The 24,500-nt window shown below is 39.3% G+C and overlaps 1 protein-coding gene and 1 long non-coding RNA gene across 2 annotated transcripts in view; one reads left to right on the top strand and one right to left on the bottom strand.

The window, feature by feature from the left end:
• The window catches only part of LOC141544840 (uncharacterized), an 81,047-nt gene that overhangs the window by 14,811 nt on the left and 41,736 nt on the right, over nt 1-24,500 (top strand). Inside the window, exon 2 of the long non-coding RNA XR_012482820.1 lies at nt 9,820-9,948. This is a non-coding gene — a long non-coding RNA (uncharacterized LOC141544840). The remainder of the gene's footprint in view (nt 1-9,819; nt 9,949-24,500) is intronic.
• The window catches only part of CHST11 (carbohydrate sulfotransferase 11), a 322,041-nt gene continuing 314,665 nt past the window's right edge, over nt 17,125-24,500 (bottom strand). Inside the window, 1 exon segment of the mRNA XM_074271457.1 lies at nt 17,125-21,847. Coding sequence (XP_074127558.1) covers nt 20,993-21,847 — 855 coding nt within the window. The 3' untranslated portion in view covers nt 17,125-20,992.

Below are 24,500 nucleotides of genomic sequence, written 5' to 3'. Positions count from 1 at the left end.
GAAATGAGAGAGAGGGGGGGAAACGAGAGAGGGGGGAAACGAGAGAGGGGGGAAACGAGAGAGGGGGGAAACGAGAGAGGGGGGAAACGAGAGGGGGGAAACGAGAGAGAGGGGGGAAACGAGAGAGAGAGGGGGGAAACGAGAGAGAGAGGAGGGAAACGAGAGGGGGGGAAATGAGAGGGGGGAAAACGAGAGGGGGGGGGAAACGAGAGAGAGGGGGGAAAATGAGAGAGAGAGAGGGGGGAAAACGAGAGGGGGGGGGGGAAAACTAAGAAAAAGGGGAAAAAACCAAGCAAAGAACAACCAACATAAAAAAAGATGGAAAATACTATTCTTTGATCCACATTCAGTCTCCATAGTCTCTCTGGAAGTGGATGAGCTCTTTCCATCCAAATCCATTTACCCAGTTGGTTCTAAAGGCATCAGTGCTTTCTAGCTATGATGGCCATTTGATTAGAGATAGCATATTCAGCTCCCACAGATGTATTCCAGTGAAACTCTGAAATTTGGTCCAGACCAAATAAAGTTTAAGAAATCCAATGAGAAACTAGTAAATGGTTTCTTCCAACCAGATATACACAAAGAGAAAGAGAAGGGAAATAGGATCAACAAAGCTAAGATCAGCACAGGTAACCAAGTTGAAAAGGGAAGGATTTATAGAGTACCTACTATGTGCCGATCATCTGTGCTAAATGTTTTTTTACTTATTTATTTTATTTTACAGATAAATTATTTGATACAACAACCGATAAGTGCCGGTTACACCATTTTATAATTGAGAAAATTGAATACTTTACACATACTTATCATCACATAGTTATTAAGTGTCTCAGACTGAATTTGAACCTAGATTCTCCTGACTTCAGATCTAGTGTTCTGTTCACCGTAGCACTAGTAGCTTCTGAACCAAGATAGCATCCTCTTAAACCAGAGAAACCAGTAGTGAGCAAGTCTGTAGGATTCTGGCTGTGAGATAGCAAGAATGGTGGGTTCCCCTCAGAAGACTCAGGGTGGTCACCAGACCCTTGGGGTGCAGACTTAGGAAGTATCAGGAGCTTCAGTGACCAGTGCAATATAAAGAATGGGAAACCTCAGGCCCAGAGACTCTGAGTTACTTAAGAGACTGGAGAGGTCTCTGAAGACCTGCCCCTCTGAACTTTAAAGATCTAGATAGTTGGGAGGGTGGAAACCTTGGAAGGTGAGAAACCAAAATGGTGGCAAGATACGGTGTGTCTGTTTGTGGCTGATCAATGTGAGCTCAGAAGGCTCTTCCACAAATTGGGCACAAATAGTCCATGTGAATATTTGGGGTGGATTCTCTAAATTTGCACATTTTCTTTGGAGCTACTTCAATTCTACTTTGCTCATAAGAGTCCAGCCCCTTCTGTGATGGGGTATGCTATGCTTGGGGCCCCTGTGCCAGGGTCTCCCATGTCATACAATAATTCCCAACAGCACAGCAGGTGTCACAAAGCCCCAATTTAGGAATCAAAGTAAGAGATAATTTTTATACTATTTAGGGTCTTCTTTGATTTACTTATTTCACATCTAGAGATCCTCCCTCCAAAAGAAGGGAACCTCTTTGTAACTACTAAAGACAAAACTTCTGAGAAATAAAGACAAAAGAGGCCGAAAACATGCACAACGTGGTCTAGAAATACGTCAAACTCAAGAGAAAGGAGTGAGGTTGGAGATGGTTATAAGGGAGGAATATATTGAGGAAGGAATAGTCATAAACAAAACAATCCTTTGGCTTCTGGGAGGGGGATTATAGGGTAGGAAGGGAAGCAAAGAACTATAATCTAAAGGAGATCCTTGAATGGCCTTCTAGACAATTGGAGGATGGCTGACCAAATTGTGGCATATGAATATTGGATCACACAGTGATCCAAGATAATTTCAATAGACTTGGGTTGAGAAATGCCATCTGCATACAGAGAACTATAGAAGCTAAATGTGGATCAAACCATAACATTTTCATTTTTTTTGTTGTTTGCTTTTTTTCCCTTTTTTTCCCCTTTTGGTCTGATTTTTCTTGCACAATGTGACAAATGTGGAAATATGTCTCTAGAGGCTGTTATTTGCAGAACAGGATGCTTGGAGATGGCCTTGGATGTAGTGGGAGACCTTGATCTTTTTAATCTAAGGTCTTCAAAGGTTTGTCTGAGGACAGCCCAATCAGTGATTAAGACTAGGCAAAAAGTGAGGCTGAGAATGGACTCTTTTAATTAGTCTAATAAATAAAATCTGGGAAGAGAAAATATTGGGAATTTCTGGCCAAAATTGAAACAATTGCTACTTATATTCATTATGAACCGACCAAACTGACCAAATGGGGATTGGCCGGAGCCTTATTTATTTTCCTTGTTCTCCCCCAACTCCTTACGTGGATAATATGACAATATACTTTACTGTGAATCTGTATCAGATTTTACATTTTTTTAATCTTCTTGATGGGTGAGGGAGAGGGAAGAGGGAGAAAATTCAGAAATAAAATAAAAATTTAAAAAAAGGAAATGCGCAGAAAAAAAGTTCAGCACAAATAAATAGGACAATTTTAAAATTATTTCTACTTCCCTTCTGGCCTGAATGAAATATTCTGCCTTATATAACATTCTTTTGTAGTTGGTCTAGTTGCTGATGAATCAATTCAGTTACATTAGAATGCAAGATCTAAGGGGATAAGAAACTGTCTAGTCTATTTTCCTCTCCACTTATGTATCCCCAATGCTTAGCACTTGTAGGTGTTTAATGTGTAGAACTTATCATTTCTGTTAAAGCTTTTTTATTTTCAAAACATATGGATAATTTTTCTACATCGACCCTTACAAAACCTCATGTTCCAAATTCCCCTCCTTTCCCCCATTCCGTCACCTAAATGGCAAGTGATCTAATATATGTTAAACATGTTAAAATATAGGTTAAATCCAATATATGTATACATATTTGTACCATTATCTTGCTTCACAAGAAAAATCAGATCAAAAAGGAAAAAAAAATTGAGAAAGAAAAGAAAATGCAAGCAAACAACAACAAAAAGTGAGAATGCCATGTTGTGGTCCACATTCAGTTCCCGCAGTCTTTCTCTGGGTGCAGATGGCTCTCTTCATCACAAGATCATTGGAACTGGCCTGAATCATCTCATTGTTGGAAAGAGCCACATCCATCAGAATTGATCATCACATCATCTTGCTGTTGCCATGTACAATGGTCTCCTGGTCCTGCTCATTTCACTCAGCATCAGTGCCTGGCCTTTCTGAAATCATCCTTCTGGTCCTTTCTTAACGGAGCAATATTATTCCACAACATTCATGTGCCATAACTTATTCAGCCATTCTCCAACTGATGGACATCCACTCAATTTCCAATTTCTAGCCAGCACAAAAAGGGCTGCCGTGATCATTTTTGCACATGTGGGTCTCTTTCCCTCAAGATCTTTGGGATATAAGCCCAATAGTAACACTGCTAGGTCAAAGGGTAAGCATAGTTTAATAGCCCTTTAGCTATCAAATTGCTCTCCAGAATCATCAACGATGTATTAGTTTCCCAATTTTCCCACATCCCCTCCTACATTCATCATTATCTTTTCCTGTCATCTTAGCCAATCTGACAGGTGTGTAGTGGTATCTCAGAGTTGTCTTAATTTGCATTTCTCTGATCAGTAGTGATTTAGAGCACCCTTTCATATGATTAGAAACAATTTCAATTTCTTGATCTGAAAATTCTGTTCATATCTTTTGACCGTTTATCAGTTGGAGAATGGCTTATCATTTTTTTTAAAGCTAGTCATCAATGGAAAGTCGTGATTTCCTACAGAATCCTCTCTTTGTAGGCATTCAATTATATGTATGGAAATGTGTTTTCTTTTTGGTGTTTAAGTTCAGAATGAAAACTTTTTTCAAAGACTTGAAGAAAATCTGGTAGACTAGGAACTTTCATGGTTTGCTGGGCCAACTGAAACAAGATGGAAATTGGTGGGAATAAATGCCAAGTCTTGCCCAGCAGCTTGAGAAATCAGTAGGGCAAAGCTGGATGAATGTTTCTAGAAGAGGAATTTGCATGTTCAATATATCAACTGTTGTTCAGCATGATGGCCCTAAAAACTAACAGTTTGTATTGAAAGAGGCACTCCAGTACGTGTCTTGAAAGAACAGGATAGATCAGTCTGACCACATCTAAATATTGTGCTAGGGCAAGTTGTGTGTTAACCCTTTGAGGAAAGGTGCTAGACAGCTCCTTAGTGCATAGAGTGTCTCAGATTTATGAGTTCAAATCTGGCTTCAGACACTTCCTAGAGGTGTCACCCTGTTTGCCTCGGTTTCCCCATCTGTAAAATGAGCTGGCAAAGGAAATGACAAACCACTTTATATCTTTGCCAAGAAAACCCCAAATGGGATCAGACACGAATGAAAAATGAATGAAAATAATTATCTAAAAGAAGGTGAATGAATAAGAGAGAGAGAGAAACAAATAAAATATACCCAGAAAAAATGGTGAGTGGGATGTTGAGATCGTTGAATATGTCATTTCAACTTGTTAAAATAAAGGGATTAACGACATCCCCAAGTGGAATGGGGCCCCCATCACTAGAGATCTTCAGACAAAAACTGAACGTCCATTTTCTGGGGACGTTGAAGTGGGGAGTTTTCCTTCAGTGTGGACTAGATAGATGGTCTTTGAGTTTCCTGGCACTGACTTTTCAGTGGAAGCCGTTAACACAATCATTGAACTGGAGATGAGGCCCACAGCTTTCTGACCTGGAGAAGGGAGCCTCAAGGGGGAAGAGGAAGAGTGTATCACCATAAAAAGCGATCCAGGGAAGCCAACCAAGGCGCCAGTATTCGGCTTGTGGCCTTCTGTCCCCAGCTACATATGAAATACGATTCTCTGCTTCAAAATACCATGGCTTTGTTCTCCTGTAAATCCACCCCAACCACATCCTTTATTCCTGAACATTTGCATCCAGTGTTGGTCAAACTTGTGTGCGGAGTGAGGGGTGGATGAGCAAGTGGGGTTCATCTCCCAGCCTGGATGAAAGATCTTTCCTGACAGAATATTCTCTTTATATTTGGTTTGGTGGCGGATGAATCAATTCAGTTATAATAAAATGAAAGTTTCCTATGGGGTAAGGACTGTCTAGTCTGTTTCCCTCTTACTTATGTATCCTCAATGCTTAGGACATGTGAGTGCTTAATAAATGTTTATTTATTTTTGCTGAGCAGTTGGGGTTAAGTGACTTGCCCAGGGTCACACAGCCAAGTCAGATTTGAACTCGGGTCCTCCTGACTTCAGGGCTCTATCCACTGCACCATCTAGCTGCCCCATTAATAAATGTTTATTGACTTTAATGAATTTTTGTGGAATTTGTGGATGAATTAATTTAACACTTGTGATGTATAAGGTGAGAAGTAGCTTGGTTTAGAGAATGATTAGCAAGCTGGTCATTGAGTCAGAAAGAGCGGATATTCAAGTCTGCCTTCTCACATCTACAGGCTGCATGATTGTGGCCAAGTCATTTGCTTCCTTAGTGCTCCAGGGAGCACTAATCTATAAATCCCAGAGCTAAACACTGGGGATATGAAGCTTCAAACAAACAAACCCTAATCTTTGCCTTCCTGAGGGTGTTTGGGAGGTGGGAAGGGGAGGACAACTATACAGAGATAAATGAGTTCAGTCTCCTTGTTCTCCTCCAAAAGGGTTCTCCCCTTCTGCAGCGAAGGATCTCACAGACCATTTAGCACAACCCCCTCATTTTCAGAGGAAGAAATTGAGACCCAGAGAAAATTACTGACTTATCCAATTTAATGATCTGCTCAAGGTCACAAAGGCAGTATGCTTCCGAAGTAGAATTTGAATTTGTGTCTCTCTCCCCACAGCCCCAAACCAGCTCTGTTCCCACTGTAATACTTTGCCATTTGGTTAGTAGAAAAATTTTGTTTACATTCTGAGGATTTGGGAAAGCCAAGAAAGATGTGTTTTTAAAAAATATACACATATGTGACTTCTTTTTTATTTATTAACAGCTTTTTTGCATATTCAACATTATATCCTAAAACAGCTGTTTCTTTCCATGTCATTTCACACCTGACTGTTGCTTTGGATTCCTCCTAGGTAACCGTATAAATCTGAAGTGGGAGGGAGAGTTCAAAGCACAGTAGGGTAATTTGGGGAAGGGGGTTTGAAGGTTGATTAACATGTTCCAGGGAACATTTGGATAGTTCCTCTGGGTTTTTAAGGCATCTTGCTTGGATAGAAAGAGGTCTGACTGGACAAAGGAGCCAGGCTCCTAGTGGACCTCTGATACGGATGCTTTGTGTGAGATCTGGAACAAAGTATTTAACTGTGGGCCTCAGTTTCCTTTCTTGGAAAATGAGGGGGTTGGGCTAGATGACTTCTGGGATCCCAGTTCTAAGTCAATTGTTGATGTCCTTATGGAATGGGGAAGTAAGACTCCTGAGATAAGATCTTTTATACAGTTAGTTAATAAGAATGAACAAGAAAGTTAGGCTTCGAAGGCTGTTAACAATATTGAATCTTTTTTTTTTCCCCATTTTGATCTGATTTTTCTTGTGCAGCATGATAAATATGGAAATATATATAGAAGAACTGCACATGTTTAACATATTGGATTACTTACTGTCTAGGGAAGGGGGTGAGCGAAGGAAGAGAGAAAATTTGGAACACAAGGTTTTGCAAGGATGAATATTGAAAACCCTCTTTGCATATATTTTGAAAATAAAAAGCTATTATAATAAAAACAATATTGAATCTTGCCTTGCACATAGAAGGTGCTAGGTAGTATAGTGGATAGAGCAGTTGAACCTGGAATCAGTATGATTTGAATAAAATCTGGCCTCAGATATTTATTAGCTGTATGATCTTGGGCAAGCCACTTAATCCTGTTTACTTCAGTTATCACAATTATAAATTTTTATTTTATATACACACACACACACACACACATATATATATATATATATATATATATATATATATATATATATATATATATATATATATATATACACACACACACTCACATACATATATATATAGCATCTATCTCCCAGGATTATTTTTATTTTTATTAATATTAATTATTATATTAATTAAATTTTAATTATACATATAAACATACTCATATGCATACATATAGCATCTATCTCCTGGGGTAATTTTTATTTTGTTAATATTAATATTAATTATTATATTAATTAAAATTTATTATATATATAAACACACTCACATACATTCATATAGCATCTATTTCCTGGGATTATTTTTTAAATTAATATTAATTATTATATTTATTAAATTTTTGTTTTATATATATACATATATATATATATATATATATATATATATATATGTGTATATATATAAATAAATAAACACAGTCACATACATACATATAGCATCTATCTCCCAGGGTTATTTTGATGGTCAAATGACATAATGAATTATACAACTCTTAACACAATGCCTGGAGTGTAGTTTAGTGCTATATGTTAATGAGTATTAATTTTTAAATGTCTGCATTTAATCAGGGAAGAGTGATGGAACAAAATGAGCAATGGTCTTAAACTTGGGAGCCTGAGCTCGAGGCCTGCCTCTGAACCTTACTAATCTAATGGGACCCTGAGCAAGTAATTGAATCTCAACTGACCCATAATTATTTCACCTTTTGGCTGGATGTGATTCCGGGTGTTATTGAAATCAATCTCTTGGTTTTGGTCTCCATTCTTGGGAGAAGCAGCTCTGGTTTATTAAGAGAGGTCAATAAATTATGGCCAAGAGCCAAGTCTTAGCCCACAGTTCATTTTTGTCTATTCGTGAACTAAGAATGATTTATTTGTGAAAATAATACAATAAAAATTTCTTTAAAATTGTAACCTAACTTCAAAAAAGGTAAGGAAAAAAACCAGGGCAGAATTGGTCTCAGGATTGTAGTGTACCAACTTCTGTAAATAGACCTTCCATGTTTGGAGTGCAGAAGACCTGGGTTTAAAATTCATATTCTATTTCAAATACTGTATGATCCTGGGTAAATCACTTAATCTCTGCCTTAGTTTCTTCATATCTAAAATGAGAATAATAATAAAAACATTTCCTTTGCATTAGATAAAGAATAGAGTTTTGAGTCAGTTCAAGTTCTGCCTCAGATGATTTTTAGCTGAGAAAATCATAATTTCTGCATGCCTCGGTTTCCCCATCCGTAAGGGATAATGATAGCAGCTACCTCCCAAAGAGTAATTATAAAGCACTTGGAACAATGCTTGGAACGTAGTAAGTGCTATATGAATGTTAGCTACTATCATTAAACGAAATGTAAGTTATAAGAGACTTGTTCTCTTAGGGGAGAGGGGGAGGATACAAACAGCCAGATCTAGAATTGGGCTCAATGATGGTGTTTGTAAATTTTTCATTTATCTTTTATTTTTCCATCACTTAACTTTCCCAACATGTTTCTTTCTTCTCTTCCCTCACCCCAGAATCATCTCTTTTTACAACAAAATATAAAACAGGGTAAAACATATCAGCAAAATTAACCAATTTATCAACCAAGTCTGACATTATATGCAGTATTCCATGCCTATAGTCCCCCCGCTTCAGCCAAGAAAGGAAGGAATTGCATTCTCATATCTATTCTTTGGGATTTCTTGTGACATCATAAAAGTATAATGAGAGAACTTTACATTTATTAGAATTTAGCAACAACTAGTTTTGGCTTTTTTTGTGTGTGTTATTATGGTTCTTTCCATTTACATCACTGTAGTCCTTGTGACTACTTTTTCTTTTTCTTGCTTTATTTTGCATCAGTTCACGAAAGACTTCCTATGTTGAGTCTATATGCATATTCTGGGCAGAAAATATAAAGTCACAAGTGATAAAATTTGAGAAAGGAAATGTTACTATTACATTGAAAAAATAATATCTCATAGCATCATAGAGTTAGAAGGTAGAGTTTAAGTGATTTTCCCCAAGGTCCCTCAAGATTCAAGCCCAGGTGTTCTGATGTCAAATTCGAATCAAAATTGATAGATACTTTTCAAAGAGTTTGTTTTTACTTATTTTATTTTGTTTTGGGTTTTGGTTCCTAAGGGTCAAGTGGATACATAGAATTCCCAATCCCTCTATTTTTGTCCACCTGCATTTTGGATTTCCTTCACAGACTAATAGCACACTATTTCAAAGTCTGATTCTTTTTGTACAGCAAAATAACTGTTTGGACATGTATACATATATTGTATTTAACTTATACTTAACATGTATTGGTCAACCTGCCATCTGAGGAAGGGAGTGGGGGAAAGGAGGGGAAAAATTAGAACAAAAGGTTTGGCAATTGTCAATGCTGGAAAATTACCCATGCATATGTCTGGTAAATAAAAGCCATCTTATTAAAAAAAAAAAAAAAGATAGTAAGAGGAGTGAACCCTAGTCTTTCTAGCTTGAAGTCTGGTCCTTGGAATTACTAAACCAAAATATCCATTTCTTAGTCTGAATCCACATTTGTTTCTGGGTGAATAATAAAGTAAAGCTTCTGTTTTCTCAAGTAGCTTGACTCTCCTTGTTGAAAAGATGAATCCCACTGTGGTCTTAAAGTAAGTTAATTTAGTTCAAAGAAAGAATTGGTATTTGGAGCCCACTCGGGCTGATCAAGATCGCTGTCCATGGTGGATTAGGAGAACCTAATGGTGGTCCTTTCAGTCTGCTCATCCCAGTTGTCATTGCTGACCTTAATTACAAAACAAGGAGATTCTCCTTGCTTTCCCTCCCTCCTCTAAGTACCAGGTTTGTTTGTTTTTTGTCTGCTTATAGGGTTGAAATATATCAACACTTCCAACATGGAGGATGACTGTCTCTGGGCTTTGCCTTTGGCAAAGTAATCCTTTCCATTCCACATTTCCAAGAGAGATTGAGCTGAAGAGAGGGGGGTTACAGCTAAAGGTGAGTCAATAGCTTTCTGTTAGAAGGAAAACAGATAAACTGTTGTTCCCTTCCCAATCTGGCTCTAACCCATCTCTCCAGATCCACTAAACATTACTCACCCTTATACATTCGACATTTCAAATGAACTGCCCTGCTCATACGTGACTTTCCATTTCCTACCTTTATCCCCTTCACATGCTGTTCCTCCTTCCCAGAATACCCCTCCTCCTCCTCTGCTATTCTTGAAAGCCTTGTCTCTATTCAAAGCTGAGCATAAAGGTCTTTCTTGAGTCCCTGCTTCCCCACTGGTCAGCACTCCTCCCTGAATCTGAAATCGTGGATTTTGTATTGACTTATGTATTCTTGTTGGTTTTCTATAAGAGAATGTGAAATCCTTGAGGTCATGAGCTAGTTCCATTTTTCCTTGCTGTCTCCAAATACACACTAGGAACCTGCCACATAGAGAATGCTTAATAAGGATTTATTGAATAAATGGAATCGGCTTCCTTGAAAGGCTTTCCCTCACCAGACAGCACCAACTGTTAAGCCAAACTCTTCAGTGGTTGTGGATCTCTCGGTGTAATTCTAGGGCTTGATGCAATCAGCTTGTAATGTCATTCAACATGACAATGGACTTCATCTCCAGGGAATATGGTTTTCTTGTTGCTTCTGGATGGGTTACCCTATAAGACAGGGGTTAGAAGCCTAACCTGCATGTATTTTGTGCCTCAACCAACATTGACAAATGATTTCTTAAACCTCTTGGGATCAATCTAATACTTTGAAAATCAATCATCAGAGTTCTTTCTCATTGTACTTATTGTTTGTAGACTACGAGTGAGTATTTGATGGAGCAAAATGCTATCTTAAGAGCTTCCCTCCTCCAAGTTAGCTTCCATGCATCAATTTAGAGCACTCAAGATTTCTCAAAAGAGGCAGAAATGGAGACAACTCAGAATCAGGAAGTTTTCCCTTGTAATAGACCCGAGTCTACCCTTTTGGGGCAACTTCTACTTATCTCCTAAGTCTATCCTTTGGGCCCAATTAGAATAATGTTTCTTCCAAGTGAGAGTTCTTTAAATATTCTTGTGTAGTCTTACATTTTCCTTTAAAAATTATGAACTTTGTATGTTCTTATAATATGTATACATTACATGTTTTAGATATGTATATTTTGCATGTTTATTATGAATGCATGCTTTACATATTTTGTATATGTATATTCTTTGTTTCATGTGTGCTTTACATGTTTTGAATATGCATTTATTTTGCATGTTTTGTACATATGCATACTTTGTATATTTGTATATGTACACATGTATATTTTGTATATATGTATACACAATTTAAAAACATTTTTATGCACAACGATTCCTTCCCTTTTTAGAATCCTTCCACTCTCTCCCTATCATGTGATTACACAGAACCATAGGGAAATAGTCTCATGGGAAATGAAATTCTGAAAACTCCCATTAAATGAAAATTTTCTGGGTCCGGGATTCTGAAGAAATGCGATCCACTCTCCTCATTGGTCATGCTGGTCATTGTCTTCACTGTGATTTATGCTTGAATAATCTTCTCTGTAATATTAGAAACACCTGGAACCAAATCCTCTTTATTTTGGTATCCCCAAATCTCCTTGCTCGTAAGTGCTTGGCAAATAACAATGGAGTGCTGGGTGTTTTGTAGTGGGTGTGCCTGTTCAGGAATAGGTTGTACTAAGCGGCCTCTGACATCCCTTCTTAGATTCTGTGACTATTAATGAAGGAATGCATCCTGCATAATTATTTGCATGTTATCCACTGCATTCCACTGTGGGCTTCTTAAGGATAAGAATTATAATTTGCCTTTCTTTGGGTCTCCTATGCTTAGCATAACCTGCTTATATAATATTAATAAGGATACTTTTATCCTTATACATTTGTATAGGGCCTTAAGGTTTGTAAAGTGGTCTCTCTCTTTCTGTTTTCTCATTTGATCCTTACAACAATGCTGTGAGATAGGAACTATTATTATTATTCCCCTTTTATAGATGACAAAACTCCTTGTTTGCTCAGTTGTGTAAGGAAGAAAGTAGGCTTATGGGTTAGTAATTAATACTATCATCTGTCACCTTTTTGCAGTCAAATAAAAGAATCTGTAATTATTTTTCCAAATCTTTTTTCCCACTTTTAAATATCTTGAAAATTGATCCCATAAAGTTCTCATAATTATACTTACTACTCTTGGAATGAAGCTCTTTCTGGTCTGGCCCAGCTTTCATTCCCATTTTCATCATCATCTCTTTTTTTAAAAACACTTTTTGGTGAGGGAAGTGATGAGGCAATTGAGTTTGAGTGACTTGCTCGATGTCACACAACTAGTATTAAGAGTCTGAGGCTGGATTTGAACTCTGGTTTTTCTGACTCTGGCATCAATAGCTCTATATGTGTACTGCGCCATCTAGCTGCCCCTATTTTCATCTTTTTTATTGCCATTCTCTTCTTGCTTAGACTGTATGCGGGCTTTATATCCACAAGAGTTGGGTTCAAATCCTACCTTTCCTTGAGTACAAATCTCTTAGTCTCTCTGAGGTATAGTTTCTGGAAGATGAATGGGTCAATGAGATGACTTTGCAGGTTCCTTTCAATTCTCTGACTATATAAGCAGTACTTTGCTATAAGTGCTTCAAAAAAATCCCTTAGGAAGACAAGCATATGGAAAGTACCTGGATTCAACCTCAAGACTTTTTGAAATGAAAGGTGAGAGGAATCTGAATGTGAACTATTGAGAATCCCAGTCCCCATGGGTTCCAGTTGGCCAGCATTCACGTTCCACCCTCCAGAAGTAGCTGGATTTACCAGTTCAGAGAGAAAGCGAAGGTATTGGGTTACCCATGGAGTCAAGCTCTCCAGGGCGGTGTCGGTAATGTCTAACCAGAATGTGTGTGTGTGTGTGTGTGTGTGTGTGTGTGTGTGTGTGTGTGTGTGTGTGTGTGTTGGAGAGGGATAAGATATAATTAGATTCAACAGTACAAAGATAATTATAACCTAATGTTATATTATAATTATTTATTATTATAAGACCCATTTTGCAGATGAAGACCCTGAGGTCCTCCAAAAGTAAAGTAATTTGCTCAAGAACACACAGCTAGTAACTATAATCAGGCCCAGGGGGTGCCCAGTCCGGACTTGGAACCATGAAGATCTAAGGAATTCTGGATTGGAGTATTCCCTCCAAATACTTACTGGCTGTGTGATCCTGGACATTTGACCTCATCTCTCTGACCTGTAGCTTCTCCCGCTGTAGAATGAGGAAGAGTGAATTCTAACTCTATGATCTTATGAATTATAGGGACTGTTATTGTGGCTTTGCTGTTTCTAGAAGGGACCGCACTGAAGACATTTAAAAAAAAAAAAAAACCTAAAAAGATGTAAACCACCCACATGTGGGTGTGCTCCTGTCTGAGAAGGAGCTCAGCTGGAAGGCATACTGAAATATTCAAATGCTCCATTTTCCCTTTCATCTCTTTGTGTGGGTGCCCATATATGTGTGGTGACAAAGTGGTTAGAACGCTGGGTCAAAAAATGTGACTCAGACACTTGTTAACTGGGTGACTCTTGGCAAATGAATCACTTAATCTCTGTTTGCCTCAGTTTCCACATCTGTAAATTGTGGGCAATAGCAGCACCTACCCACTGGGGTTATTGTGAAAATCAGATGAGGTATTTGTAAAGCACTTAGCACAGTGCCCGGCACATAGTAGGTGCTATATGAATGTTAGCTATTATTCTTAGTGTGTGTGTGTTGTTTGTGTACATGTTACTACTTTCCCCCCATTCCTTATATTCTGTGGTCTGTCCCAATTGGGTTATTTTCATTAGCACACTGATATTCTTGATGCTGGCATTCACCCCATTTACCTGATCTGGGTTGATTCAAAGCAACGGCCAGTTCCCAGAAGACTGAGATGACCTATTCTTCCCTAATACCAATATTGGATTATCTAATTCTGATGAACTCGGGGACCGTTTTCTCTTATATTCTCTAGAGCTCAAGTTAATGAGGTTTTGCCTTATTCTGGAGATTAAGCTTCCTCTCAGGATTGTTTGCAAAGGGAAAAGAGGGCCTGAGTTCCCATCCTGAATTTATTAGCTTCCCCCCACCCTGGATTTCCCGATTTCCATCTCTCTTCATGGTTGTAGGACCTTCATTTTCCTCCCTTTCTTTCCTTACTTTCTCTTTATCACTTTTCCCCGTCCTCCTTGAGCCATTTTTGGTGTCTGCTTCCTGTTCCCCTCCCTGGTATAAACCATATCTGCTTAATTTAATTTATATCTATTTAGCTTTAAAAAGTCTTCAGGTCAGTTCCTTCTAAACACAGAAAAACTACTAAAATCAGCTCTAGGTTGGGAAGAACTCAGGAAGACCTGAGTTCAAAACCTACATCATCTCTTTGCTACTTGAGTATTTATTCTTGGGTAAGTTCCTTAGCTTCTTTATGCTTCAGTTTCTTCAGTGAAGTGAGGTTGAACTAAATGGCTTAAATCATGTATCCCCATGATCTTATGAACACCTCTGGACTTTATTTTCTTTAACTGTGAAATCATATCCAATTGGACTAAATGGCCCCTCTGGTTTCTTCCTTAAACTTAACTGAGAGGCACCAGGGTTCTTATTCTGGAATCTATGACCTTGTTTTTATTTTTTAATGATAATATTTTATATTCTATAATTTTGTCTTATGTTATATTTTAAAATATAATATCTATTTTTATAATATAATGACAATAGCTAACATTAAAATGTTTCTCTGGTTTCTTCCTTAAACTTAACTGAGAGGCACCAGGGTTCTTATTCTGGAATCTATGACCTTATTTTTATTTTTTAATGATTATAATATTTTGTATTCTATAATTTTGTCTTATGTTATATTTTAAAATATAATATCTATTTTTATAACATAATGATAATAGCTAACATTTAAATAGTATTTTAAAGTTTGCAAAATACTTTGCAAATATCATTTCATTGGATCTTCACAACAACTCTAGAAGGTTAGGTGCTATTACTATTCCCCATTTTCCAGATAAGGAAGCTGGAGCAGCTAGAAGTTAAATGATTTGTGCAGGATCACATAGCCAGTTAGTGTCTGAGGCTGGATTTAACTGGGGTCTTCCTGAATCCATATCCAGTGTGGCGTCCCCTAGCTGTCACATTAATTATAACAGTTTCTGTGTATTTGCTTTCTTTTATCATTCTATGTATTTTGTACATTGAAAACTATTATTCTATGTTTTTAGCGAAGTGTGGCAGGGATCCATCAGAGAGAGGGAGAGGGAGAAAGGGGGAGGAGAAAAGGGAGAAGGGAGATGGAGAGGGAGAAAAGGAGGAGAAGGAAATGGTGATGGAGAGGAAGATAGGGGGGAGAAAGAAAGAAAGGAGGGAAAGGGAGAAGGAGAGGAAGAAAGTGGGAGAGAGAAAAAGAGAGGAAGATGGAGAGGAAGAGAGGGGAAGAGGAAGGAAGGAGAAGAGGGGAGAAGGAGAGGGAGAAAGTGGGAGAGAAAAAAAGAGGAAGATGAGGAGGAAGAGAGGGGAAGAGGAAGGAAGGAAGACGAAAGCGAAGGAGAGGAGTTAAGAAATTCCAGTATAGTGGCTGGAGGATTGAAGTGGAATCAGGAAAACATGGGTTTTAATTTCTCAGTCATTTTTTAGCCATATAATGCTGGACAAATCACTCAACTTCTGCACTTTAGTTTTCTCATTTGTAAAATGGGAATAATAATAACCCACCCATGGTCCTCACACTCTTATTTACAGGAATAGAATTGGAATTAAATAAAGTGACCCATCACATGGAACATCATTTCCTTAAGAAAAATTCAGAAAGTAGGTCATCATCTTCCTCAGTACCAACCATGGCATATTTGATTAGTTAAGTTCCACATAGTGGGTTCATGAAATGCCAGATCATGGAGATCATAGAGAAATGGAAGGGATCCAAGTATTGAGTGAACCAGCAAACTGGGAAAAAAATTGGTGCCCACTGGATAGCAGTGACCAAAGGGGTGGGTTCAATTTCTTGGTCTCTTTCTTGGTTCTCTGATTTAAATATGAAGAAGTTTATGTGTTTTTTTTCCTAATTCAGTTCAGCTTAAACATTTATTAAAGCATCTCCTCATTCTGGATCTTGGACCAATCTCTAAGGAATTTTTCATTTCTAAAGCTAGGACTCTCTGTGCCAGGCAGTAGGAAAAAATGGAACATATCTGGGGGATTCAGCCCGTCTCAAGATGGATAAATATAAAAATATAGAGAAGCTTTTTTCCAAAGCTTGAGAAACAATAACAAGGTGGGGGGGTGTTTGTGGAAGAACTAGATGCTCTGTAGAAGGCAGCGCCCTTTAAAGAAAGGACACCACAAAAAAACAAAAATTAGGAAAAAACTAAAGAAGTAATTAGGTGGTACAGTGATGGAGGACCCAACTTCAAATTCACCCTCAGACACTTGAAATTTATAAGCTGTGTGACCTTGGACAAATCACTCAACCCCAATTGCCTCACCATACACCCCCCCCCAAAGAAAAACAACAACAAAAAAAAGGATAGATAGCATCTTTTATCATGGGTTTTCTAGATTTCTGGCTGGCTGAAGTTAGGGGGCACCACAATGTATAAATCATTGGGTTTGGAGTTACGAAGATCCTAATCCAGCCACAGACATTTACTAGCTATGTGCCCTGCTCAATTTAACATGTGCCTCAGTTTCCCTATTTATAAAATGGGCCTAATAATAGCACTTACCTCCCAGGATCGTTGTGAGGTTCAAATGTGACAAACTATTCATGGTATTTTCTAAATCTTAAAGCCCTATGTAAATCCTAGCTATTATTATTGTTGTTCCTTGCAAAAGAAAAATTTTAAAAATACAGCTAGGGGGCTCTCTAAGGCAGAGGTGAGGGATCAGTTTAAGAGCCCAGAGTGGGATGCATTGCAGGAGATGGGAAATGGATGGCAGGCCAGTTAGATTGAATGGAGAAGACATAAAGGGGGGTGCTAGGAAATGAATGAAATGTCAGGCTCGAGATTTTGAATGTTATCCCCTTTCCAAGAAGCCCGGCTTCATCCCGATCTTTCCTCTCCCACCCAGCTCCTGCCCTCCACGGCTAGCATTTTATTATTGAGACAGAAAGAAACCATATGCAGAGAGGAGACATCTTTCTTTCTTCAATTTAATTGAAGTTACTTAGAAAAATAATCAGGCTTGAATGGCTTTTCTTTGTTTTGTTTTCTGAGGAAGGTTCATGAACATTTCACGCGTCTGTTGGCAATGGAAAATTCAACTTCTTTCTTGAACAGTACAGTTAAGATACAGAGGAGAGTTCTCTACAACAAGCCTTCTACTGCATACAAATAGGTAAAAAAAAATCCTACCCCACATAGATGTTAAATTATATGAACATAGTCTTCTATCTTGTGCATGCACGTAAGAAAATAACACTCTCTGGAACAAGAGTAGGAGTACCAGCAATCCCTTTTGTACCTGAAAAGAGAGCAGCACGAGACAAATCTGCCTGGTGACGGCAGTGGGCTGGGTAACTCTGAGCTCCTGCTCCCTGGGGATAACCTCACTTAGGGTCCAAGTGGGCAAGACTTGGGTAAATAGCTTTCTGAAAAGGGCCGGAGGGCAAACATACTGTGCAAATAGTGGACGGGCTGTTTCCAGTTACTTGGGTTGCCTTGGAATGGGCAGTTTAGAGTCTGATGGAAAATTCACGGATGAGAATTGCAAGAGCATGGGGGAGAGGGGCAGAGCCCCGCCTCGCACTGTATCTGTGGATCAGATTGTCTGGGTCTGCTACCTCGGTGGGGATTGTTCTGCTTTGTGATTATTACATGAGATCTGTCTTCTACTCTCTTCTGATGAGGGTATTAAGGGCCCCCTCTTGTGGCTTTTATTTTCAGGCCCCTAGAACTCGTCAGTTGGGTTGGGTGGTCAAGGAAACATATGCTTCCCTTATTGTCTGGTTGATGAAGGGAGGTTGGAGTGGAGGAGATTTGGCTCCCGTTCCCACTTGGACACTTACTAGTTATGTGGCTGCAGCGAGTCGTGTCCCTCTGTGCCTCAGTTTTCCCTTCTGTACAAGAAGAGGGTCAGACTCAAGTTCTGAGGTCCCTTGTTTTTCCAAAATCTATGATACGGTCCCGTGACTTGTTCACAGCTGTCTACCATCTTGGTTCCAATGTCCCCATTGACTGATGCCCCATGTATATGTGGGCATCCAGATTCAGATTATGAGAAACCAACCCCCAGCTAAGCTCTGATGGGAGAGCCAAGAACGGGCATTGGACTGCCCCACTGGGTCCTCTCAGAAGCTGCAGTTTGATTGGCTCTTTGCCTTTTTCTGAAACTCCCTGGGATGTCTAAGAGATACTGCAGGGATGCAAATGCCCTAGATAACAAAATAATGTTTTGACGGGAGAATGCTGGTGAGTCAGAACGGGGAATGTTCATCATGAACCATCCTTTTGAATTCCCTCCATTGTTAAGTCACAGAGCAAGGCTTTTTGCAAGGCAACTAGGGGATGGAAGGCTTGCCTGTCCTTGTCTCAGAAATAATGCACATCCTTGAAAAGCATTGAAATCACCCCTGCCCAAGCCCATTCTCTCCATTTGCCTTCAAAATGACCATCTGATTTTTCCAAACAATTTTCACCAATGACTTTTTTAACCACAAGCATGAAAACATTTTTTTTTCTTCCGTGTCACAATAGAATCAGATCAAATACACACACAAACAAATTAAACCATTAAAAAAAAAGAGGAAAGAACGTGTTAAAAATAAAATAAAACACTAGCAGGAAGACAACCTCACATTTAAAAAAATGTACTGGGGTGTTCTCTCCTTGAAAAGGTGCTCCTGACCCAGGGCGACGGGGAGAAGACAGCTGATCCAGGGAGCAAGCTTACCACTGAGCAATCACAGAAAACCAATGAGGAGTGTCTTGGGGAAATGGGGAAACTCATGAATAGACATGAACTTCATTCTCAATGCCAAACAAAAACAGCAAATCTCTACCCACTACACAGTGATGGCATTGAAGCAGGACGAGGGGATGGGGGTGGGTGTCATGCTGGAAATTTGCCCAGGATTTAGGTAACTCTCACTCGATCAATGACTTTCAAGTAAGACTTGGGTGGGCCGTCAAGCCACTGGGCCATCGACAAAAGTCCGGCCCTGCACTCCAGCTATTTCCCTACTCTCCTGATGCTTACATAAGTTCCATATGCTTTAGGATGGGAGAAATGATTGTATGTAGAGGTAGTGGGCTCTGAGGCCATTGCACTTTTTAAAGTTTAATCTCACTTGAATTGTGGGGATCTGGATGGAAACTAAATTTTAAAAATAATTATAATTCCTGCTTTCTTCCCCTTGAAACCCCCTCCCCCCTCTGATTCTCCAGTCTTAGCTGACAATCGCGGTTATGTCACGGGGACGTGAGAAGTTGGGAAGCATTTGTTCCCTTTTCTCTATCAGAAGAACCCAAACTCCCTGGAGTTTGAAAGTTCTGTTTTGATATGCCCAGTGTTTCACACTAAAGAGAGGCTTAAGAAATGCCCAGTGATTCTGGAGCAAGGTTTTTCTATTTAATCAGCTTATAGCTCAAGGCTAACGTGCCTAGGAAATAGACTTTTTCTCGGGCTCTCTCCCCTCCCTCGCCGCTTTCTCTCTAGAATTTATTCACTGGGCCATCTCTCTAGGAGTTGAAAGCTTGGGAGAAGATCTATAATGTTTTATAAATAGCGTTTTAACCCCATCTCAGGCGGATAGCTCACTCAACATTAAATAAGAATAAGTCCAACATTTTGAGATGTTGCTACTCCTGTTCACTGAGCTGGCTGGGAGTTTTATAATACATTTTTAATAGTTTCTGTGAATAAATTAACCTTTTTTTTTTTTTTTTAATTAGAACAATCTTCTCATCCCTCGACTATATACTCTCTCAAAACAAAACAAACAACAGAAAAAAATGCACCAAACCCACAACCAACCCCAAACTCTTAGTATATTATTATATACAGGATAATCGACACCGGCGACCAAAATCAATCGCCCACATATGGAAAGGGACGTGTCTTACACATCACTCAAGCGTCATGTGAACTGGTGAAAATTAGGAAAAATGGGTCATGAAGTACTTCGATGTAAATTAAGATTCTGGAATGTTTTGTTGTCTCGGGGATGGAGGCCACGGTGGTTTGGACTTTGTCTTAACTTTGAGTATGTCTCCAAGAAGGTGTGCGTAGGGGGCCACCAGGTGGCGCAGTGGATAGAGCGCCAGTCCTGAGGTCAGGAGGAGCTGAGTTCAAATCTAACCTCAGACACTTCTACCCCAATATGTTAAATTTAAATATAGATTATATATAGATATCTGTGCATGGATCCCAGGTTCTAGTTCAGCTAAGATATGACACCGTGATCACCTCCTCCTCGGGTCACAAATATTCACATTTCATTCAAGCCAAGGGACCTCCACACTGATGAAAGCGACCTATCCTTTGCAGAGCTGGGAGGGCAATGTTAATTTCTACTAAAATCTGCATATTGGTGTTACCAATAAAAGTCGTAATTGCCGCCTCTGCTAATGGTTAATACAGCCAACGCTCAGTGTAGGATCAAAGGAACTAGGAAGAACAGACGTCTTTTGTGAAAACGTGAAGATCCTGCTGTCTCTAAAGTGAAATCTATCCAGAGACCACGTTTCAATGACTATAAATAACCCTAATTAGAATTTATGGAATGCAATGATTAAATGAAATTCACCAGGACACAATCAGACCTCGGAAAACAGTGTTTGCAGTACTCATTTCCAGAACAAGGACACCGCCATCTTGTTACCCCGCAAAGAGAGCTGTCCTTCCCTCCAGGAGGATTTTTTTTTTTTTTAAATAATTCCGACCGTGCTGCTCGCAGCACTATCCCCAAAGAAATATTAATTTACAAAATAACCCAATATCCATATATTTATCTCGACAAATAAAAATCTTAAATAAAAACAAGCACGATCCTCTCCCCCCCTCTTCACTCCAGTTTCAGGTAGCTTGGCACTGAGTAATTGAACATTAAAAAATCCAGTTTGTAGACGTCATAGAGCTGCGTCTGGTGCTCCATGCTGATGTTCTGAAAGAACTCTGTGGTCATTTCGTCAGTAGTTTTCGTGGACTTGGCGTAGGTGGGGAACTTCAGGTAGCTGCCCACCCCCGCCAGCTGCAGCACGTAGTTGGAGTCCTCTTCCAGCGTCTCGTACTTGCCCACGAGGTCGTAGTGGATGTGGCAGGGGTGGCAGAGCGAGAACACCGTCTGCCAGTGCTCGTTGAAGGGCTCCTCCCTCTGCGTCAGCGGGTCGATGAGGTACGCCACGAACTCCTCGAACTTGACGTCGTCGCCCTTGCGCAGCGCCTCCTGCGTGGCGTTCTTCCGCTGGCGCCGCACGATCTTGGTCCCGTAGCGCTTGTGGAAGGACGTGTTGTACTTCTGCGTGAACTTGTTCCTGTAGGCCGACACCAGCCGCTCGAAGGGCTCGCGCACGAACAGGAACTTCATGTAGTTTTTCAAGCGGTGGTTGATCTCCGGGATGCTGTACTGGTTGAGCGTCTTCAGGTTGGCCGAGACGTGCGCCTCGTTGGCCGGGATCTCCATGGGGTCGCTGTACTTGCCCCGCCCCGTCAGGACCATCATGACCCTCTTCCAGTTGGTGCAGGCCACCTTGGGCACGTAGCAGTAGATGAGCTCGTGGTCCTCGTCCACCACCAGGTGCTTGAGGTCGTTGGGGGTCAGGACCCGCCTCTTCCTGCTGCTCACGCTGTGCGCCCGGCACGTGTCCGTCACCTGGTCCCGCCGCATCTGGTGCAGAATGGCGGTGTGCGAGAGCTCCAGCTGCGGAAACAGGAGGAAGTCAGGCTTAATGTAGTCAGTTATGTTAATAATCATCCAACAATTATTTACTCTTTATTTAATAATTATTGAAAACAAAATTAAAAAAATAATTAAAATAAATATAATATTAAATACATATTAATTATAACATATTAATATAATAAATAATAAAATTGTATATATGATAGAAATAGATTTAATATATTCAATCATGTTAATAATTATTAATGATCCATTTTATTTATTTATTTTATTAATTATTTAATGATTATCAATCAAATAATATAATAATTAAAATTATAAATATTAATAATATACCAATATAATTAATATGATGAATAATAATATAATATAAATAGATTTAATATATGCACAGGTATTGCCACTGAGAATGCCTAGGACTAAAGGGAGACAGAATGGGTCTCAGATTTTCTCTCACCTCCCCCCTCTCCCCCCCATCTAATTGATATATCTTGTCAACTTAGTCCGTCCCAGCTCTACCCCTCCGCAGACTCATCTGTTTGTTTGCTTGTTTGTTTCCTGCTGAGGCGATTGGGTTAATTTCAGGGCTGGCGCTCTACCCACTGCGCCACCTAGCTGTCCCCTATAGCTCGTCAATTTAAATACTACCCCATCACTCATCCACCCCCTCACCTCTCCCATCCCAGTTTTACTCCCTTTTTTTTTTAATTATTATTATAGCTTTTTATACACAGAACACATGCATGGGTCATTTTTCAACATTGACTCTTGCAAAAACTTTTGTTCCAACTTTTCTCCTCCTTCCTTCCGTCCCCTACACAGTCCCATACACGTTAAAGTATATCTTAAATACAATATATGTATACGTATTTATACCCAACTTTACTCCTTTGCAGACTATTTTATGGGTTTTTTTTTTTTTTTTTTTTTTTTGCTGAGGCAGTTGGGGTTAAGTGACTTGCCCAGGGTCACACAGTAGGAAGTGTTGAGTGTCTGAGATTTGAATTCAGGGCTGGTGCTCTATCTACTGCGCCACCTGCTGCCCCTTCACAGGCTGTTCTAATCGCATCCTGATGGAAGCTCTGCCTCCAAGCTCGATCAGCTATTACATTCATTCTGCATGGAGTTCCCAAATTAATATTCACATCGTAAAAAAAATGAAATTTTAATTATGATTAGTCATGATTTTGATGACCAATTCTGATCTTATTAATTATAATCGTATTCCTTAGCAATCATCAACAGACCAAATTGATGTTTTAGTGGCCCCTTAATGCCTCTAGGATAAAACACGAACTCCTCTGTTTTAGCATTTAAAACCCTTCACAATCTGCTTCCAACTCATTTTAACAGATTTATTTCATGATGACCCCTCTCACACTCTGCACGGTAGCCAAACAGGCCTCTCTGCTGCTCCCCTAGCATGATACTACATGGGCATAGGCCCAGAATACACTTTCCACTCAATTCCACCTCTTAGAATTCCCAGCGTCTTTGAAAGCTCCTCTCTAATGCTATTTCCTTTGCAATATCTTTCCTGGTTACATTGTATTTACCTTGTATATATTTTGAAGTTACATAGACTATATTATCTGTTGATAATCGTGTATATGTAAGTATGTGTGTATATAGACACATCACACACATATATATGCATATATACATGTGTACATATAAATGTATGTGTAAACACGTGTGTATATGTATGTATATACACAATATATATTATATACATTTGTATATGATACATATATAGAAATATATTAAAATATATAAATATGTTACCTATAATATACATATGTATATTATATATCATATATATGCACACATAGATACTATCTTCTATCAGGAGAATGTAAACTCCTTAAGGTCTGTTATGCTCTCTTTTGTATTGTTTATGCTTTAATTGGCGCTAGTAAGAAGTTAAGAACTTCTGGGTTTGGACCAACTTGGAGGGAAAGAAATCACACAATTCTACACAATTTGTATGTCTGAGAATTAAATCTGGAATTGGGACTCTAATCATAGTTGTTTATTCAGGCAGTCCTGCCCTGACCAGCTGTGTGCCCCTGGACCAGTGGCACGAGGGAAGAGTTAATCTGCATCGGGAGTTTGCTTAAATACCATTAAATTAATAAGTCCAGTTCCTATCTCTTTATCTTTAGCGCTAGGTGCGGGTATTCAAAGATAAAACAATGAACAATTCGCGCTCTCTAGAAGTTTATGTTCTATTGAGAAGACACAAAATATGTATCAGAAATCAGTAAAGCTTATCTGCAAAGTAATTTTAAGAGGAAGGCAGTAATAGCAACTGGAAGACAAAAGAAAGATTGTATTTTGAAAGATTTTATGTGGTAGAGGTGAGGAGGGACCATTTATGAAAAGGTCCAGTAGTTGGACATGAAGTGTCCTGTAGAGGGAGCAACAAGCAGACTAGTGTGACAAGAAGGGAGAGTTCATAAAAAGTATAATGACTTATACGAAAACAAACAAACGAGAAAGGCTGGTGGGAGCCATTGCAGATATCTGAGGAGAGCAATGACATGGTCAGAACCTCGTTCAAGGGCTTGGCCATATCCAACCTGAGTGTCTGTAGAATCTGAAAGCCGGGAGCCTCCATCCCACATGTGTTTCCAATCACCTCTTCTCTCCGGCCTCGAAGGTAAAAAAC

Source organism: Sminthopsis crassicaudata, chromosome 5 (assembly GCF_048593235.1).
Source record: "Sminthopsis crassicaudata isolate SCR6 chromosome 5, ASM4859323v1, whole genome shotgun sequence".
Classification (NCBI taxonomy): domain Eukaryota; kingdom Metazoa; phylum Chordata; class Mammalia; order Dasyuromorphia; family Dasyuridae; genus Sminthopsis; species Sminthopsis crassicaudata.
This window is presented reverse-complemented; position numbering and strand designations above follow the sequence as displayed.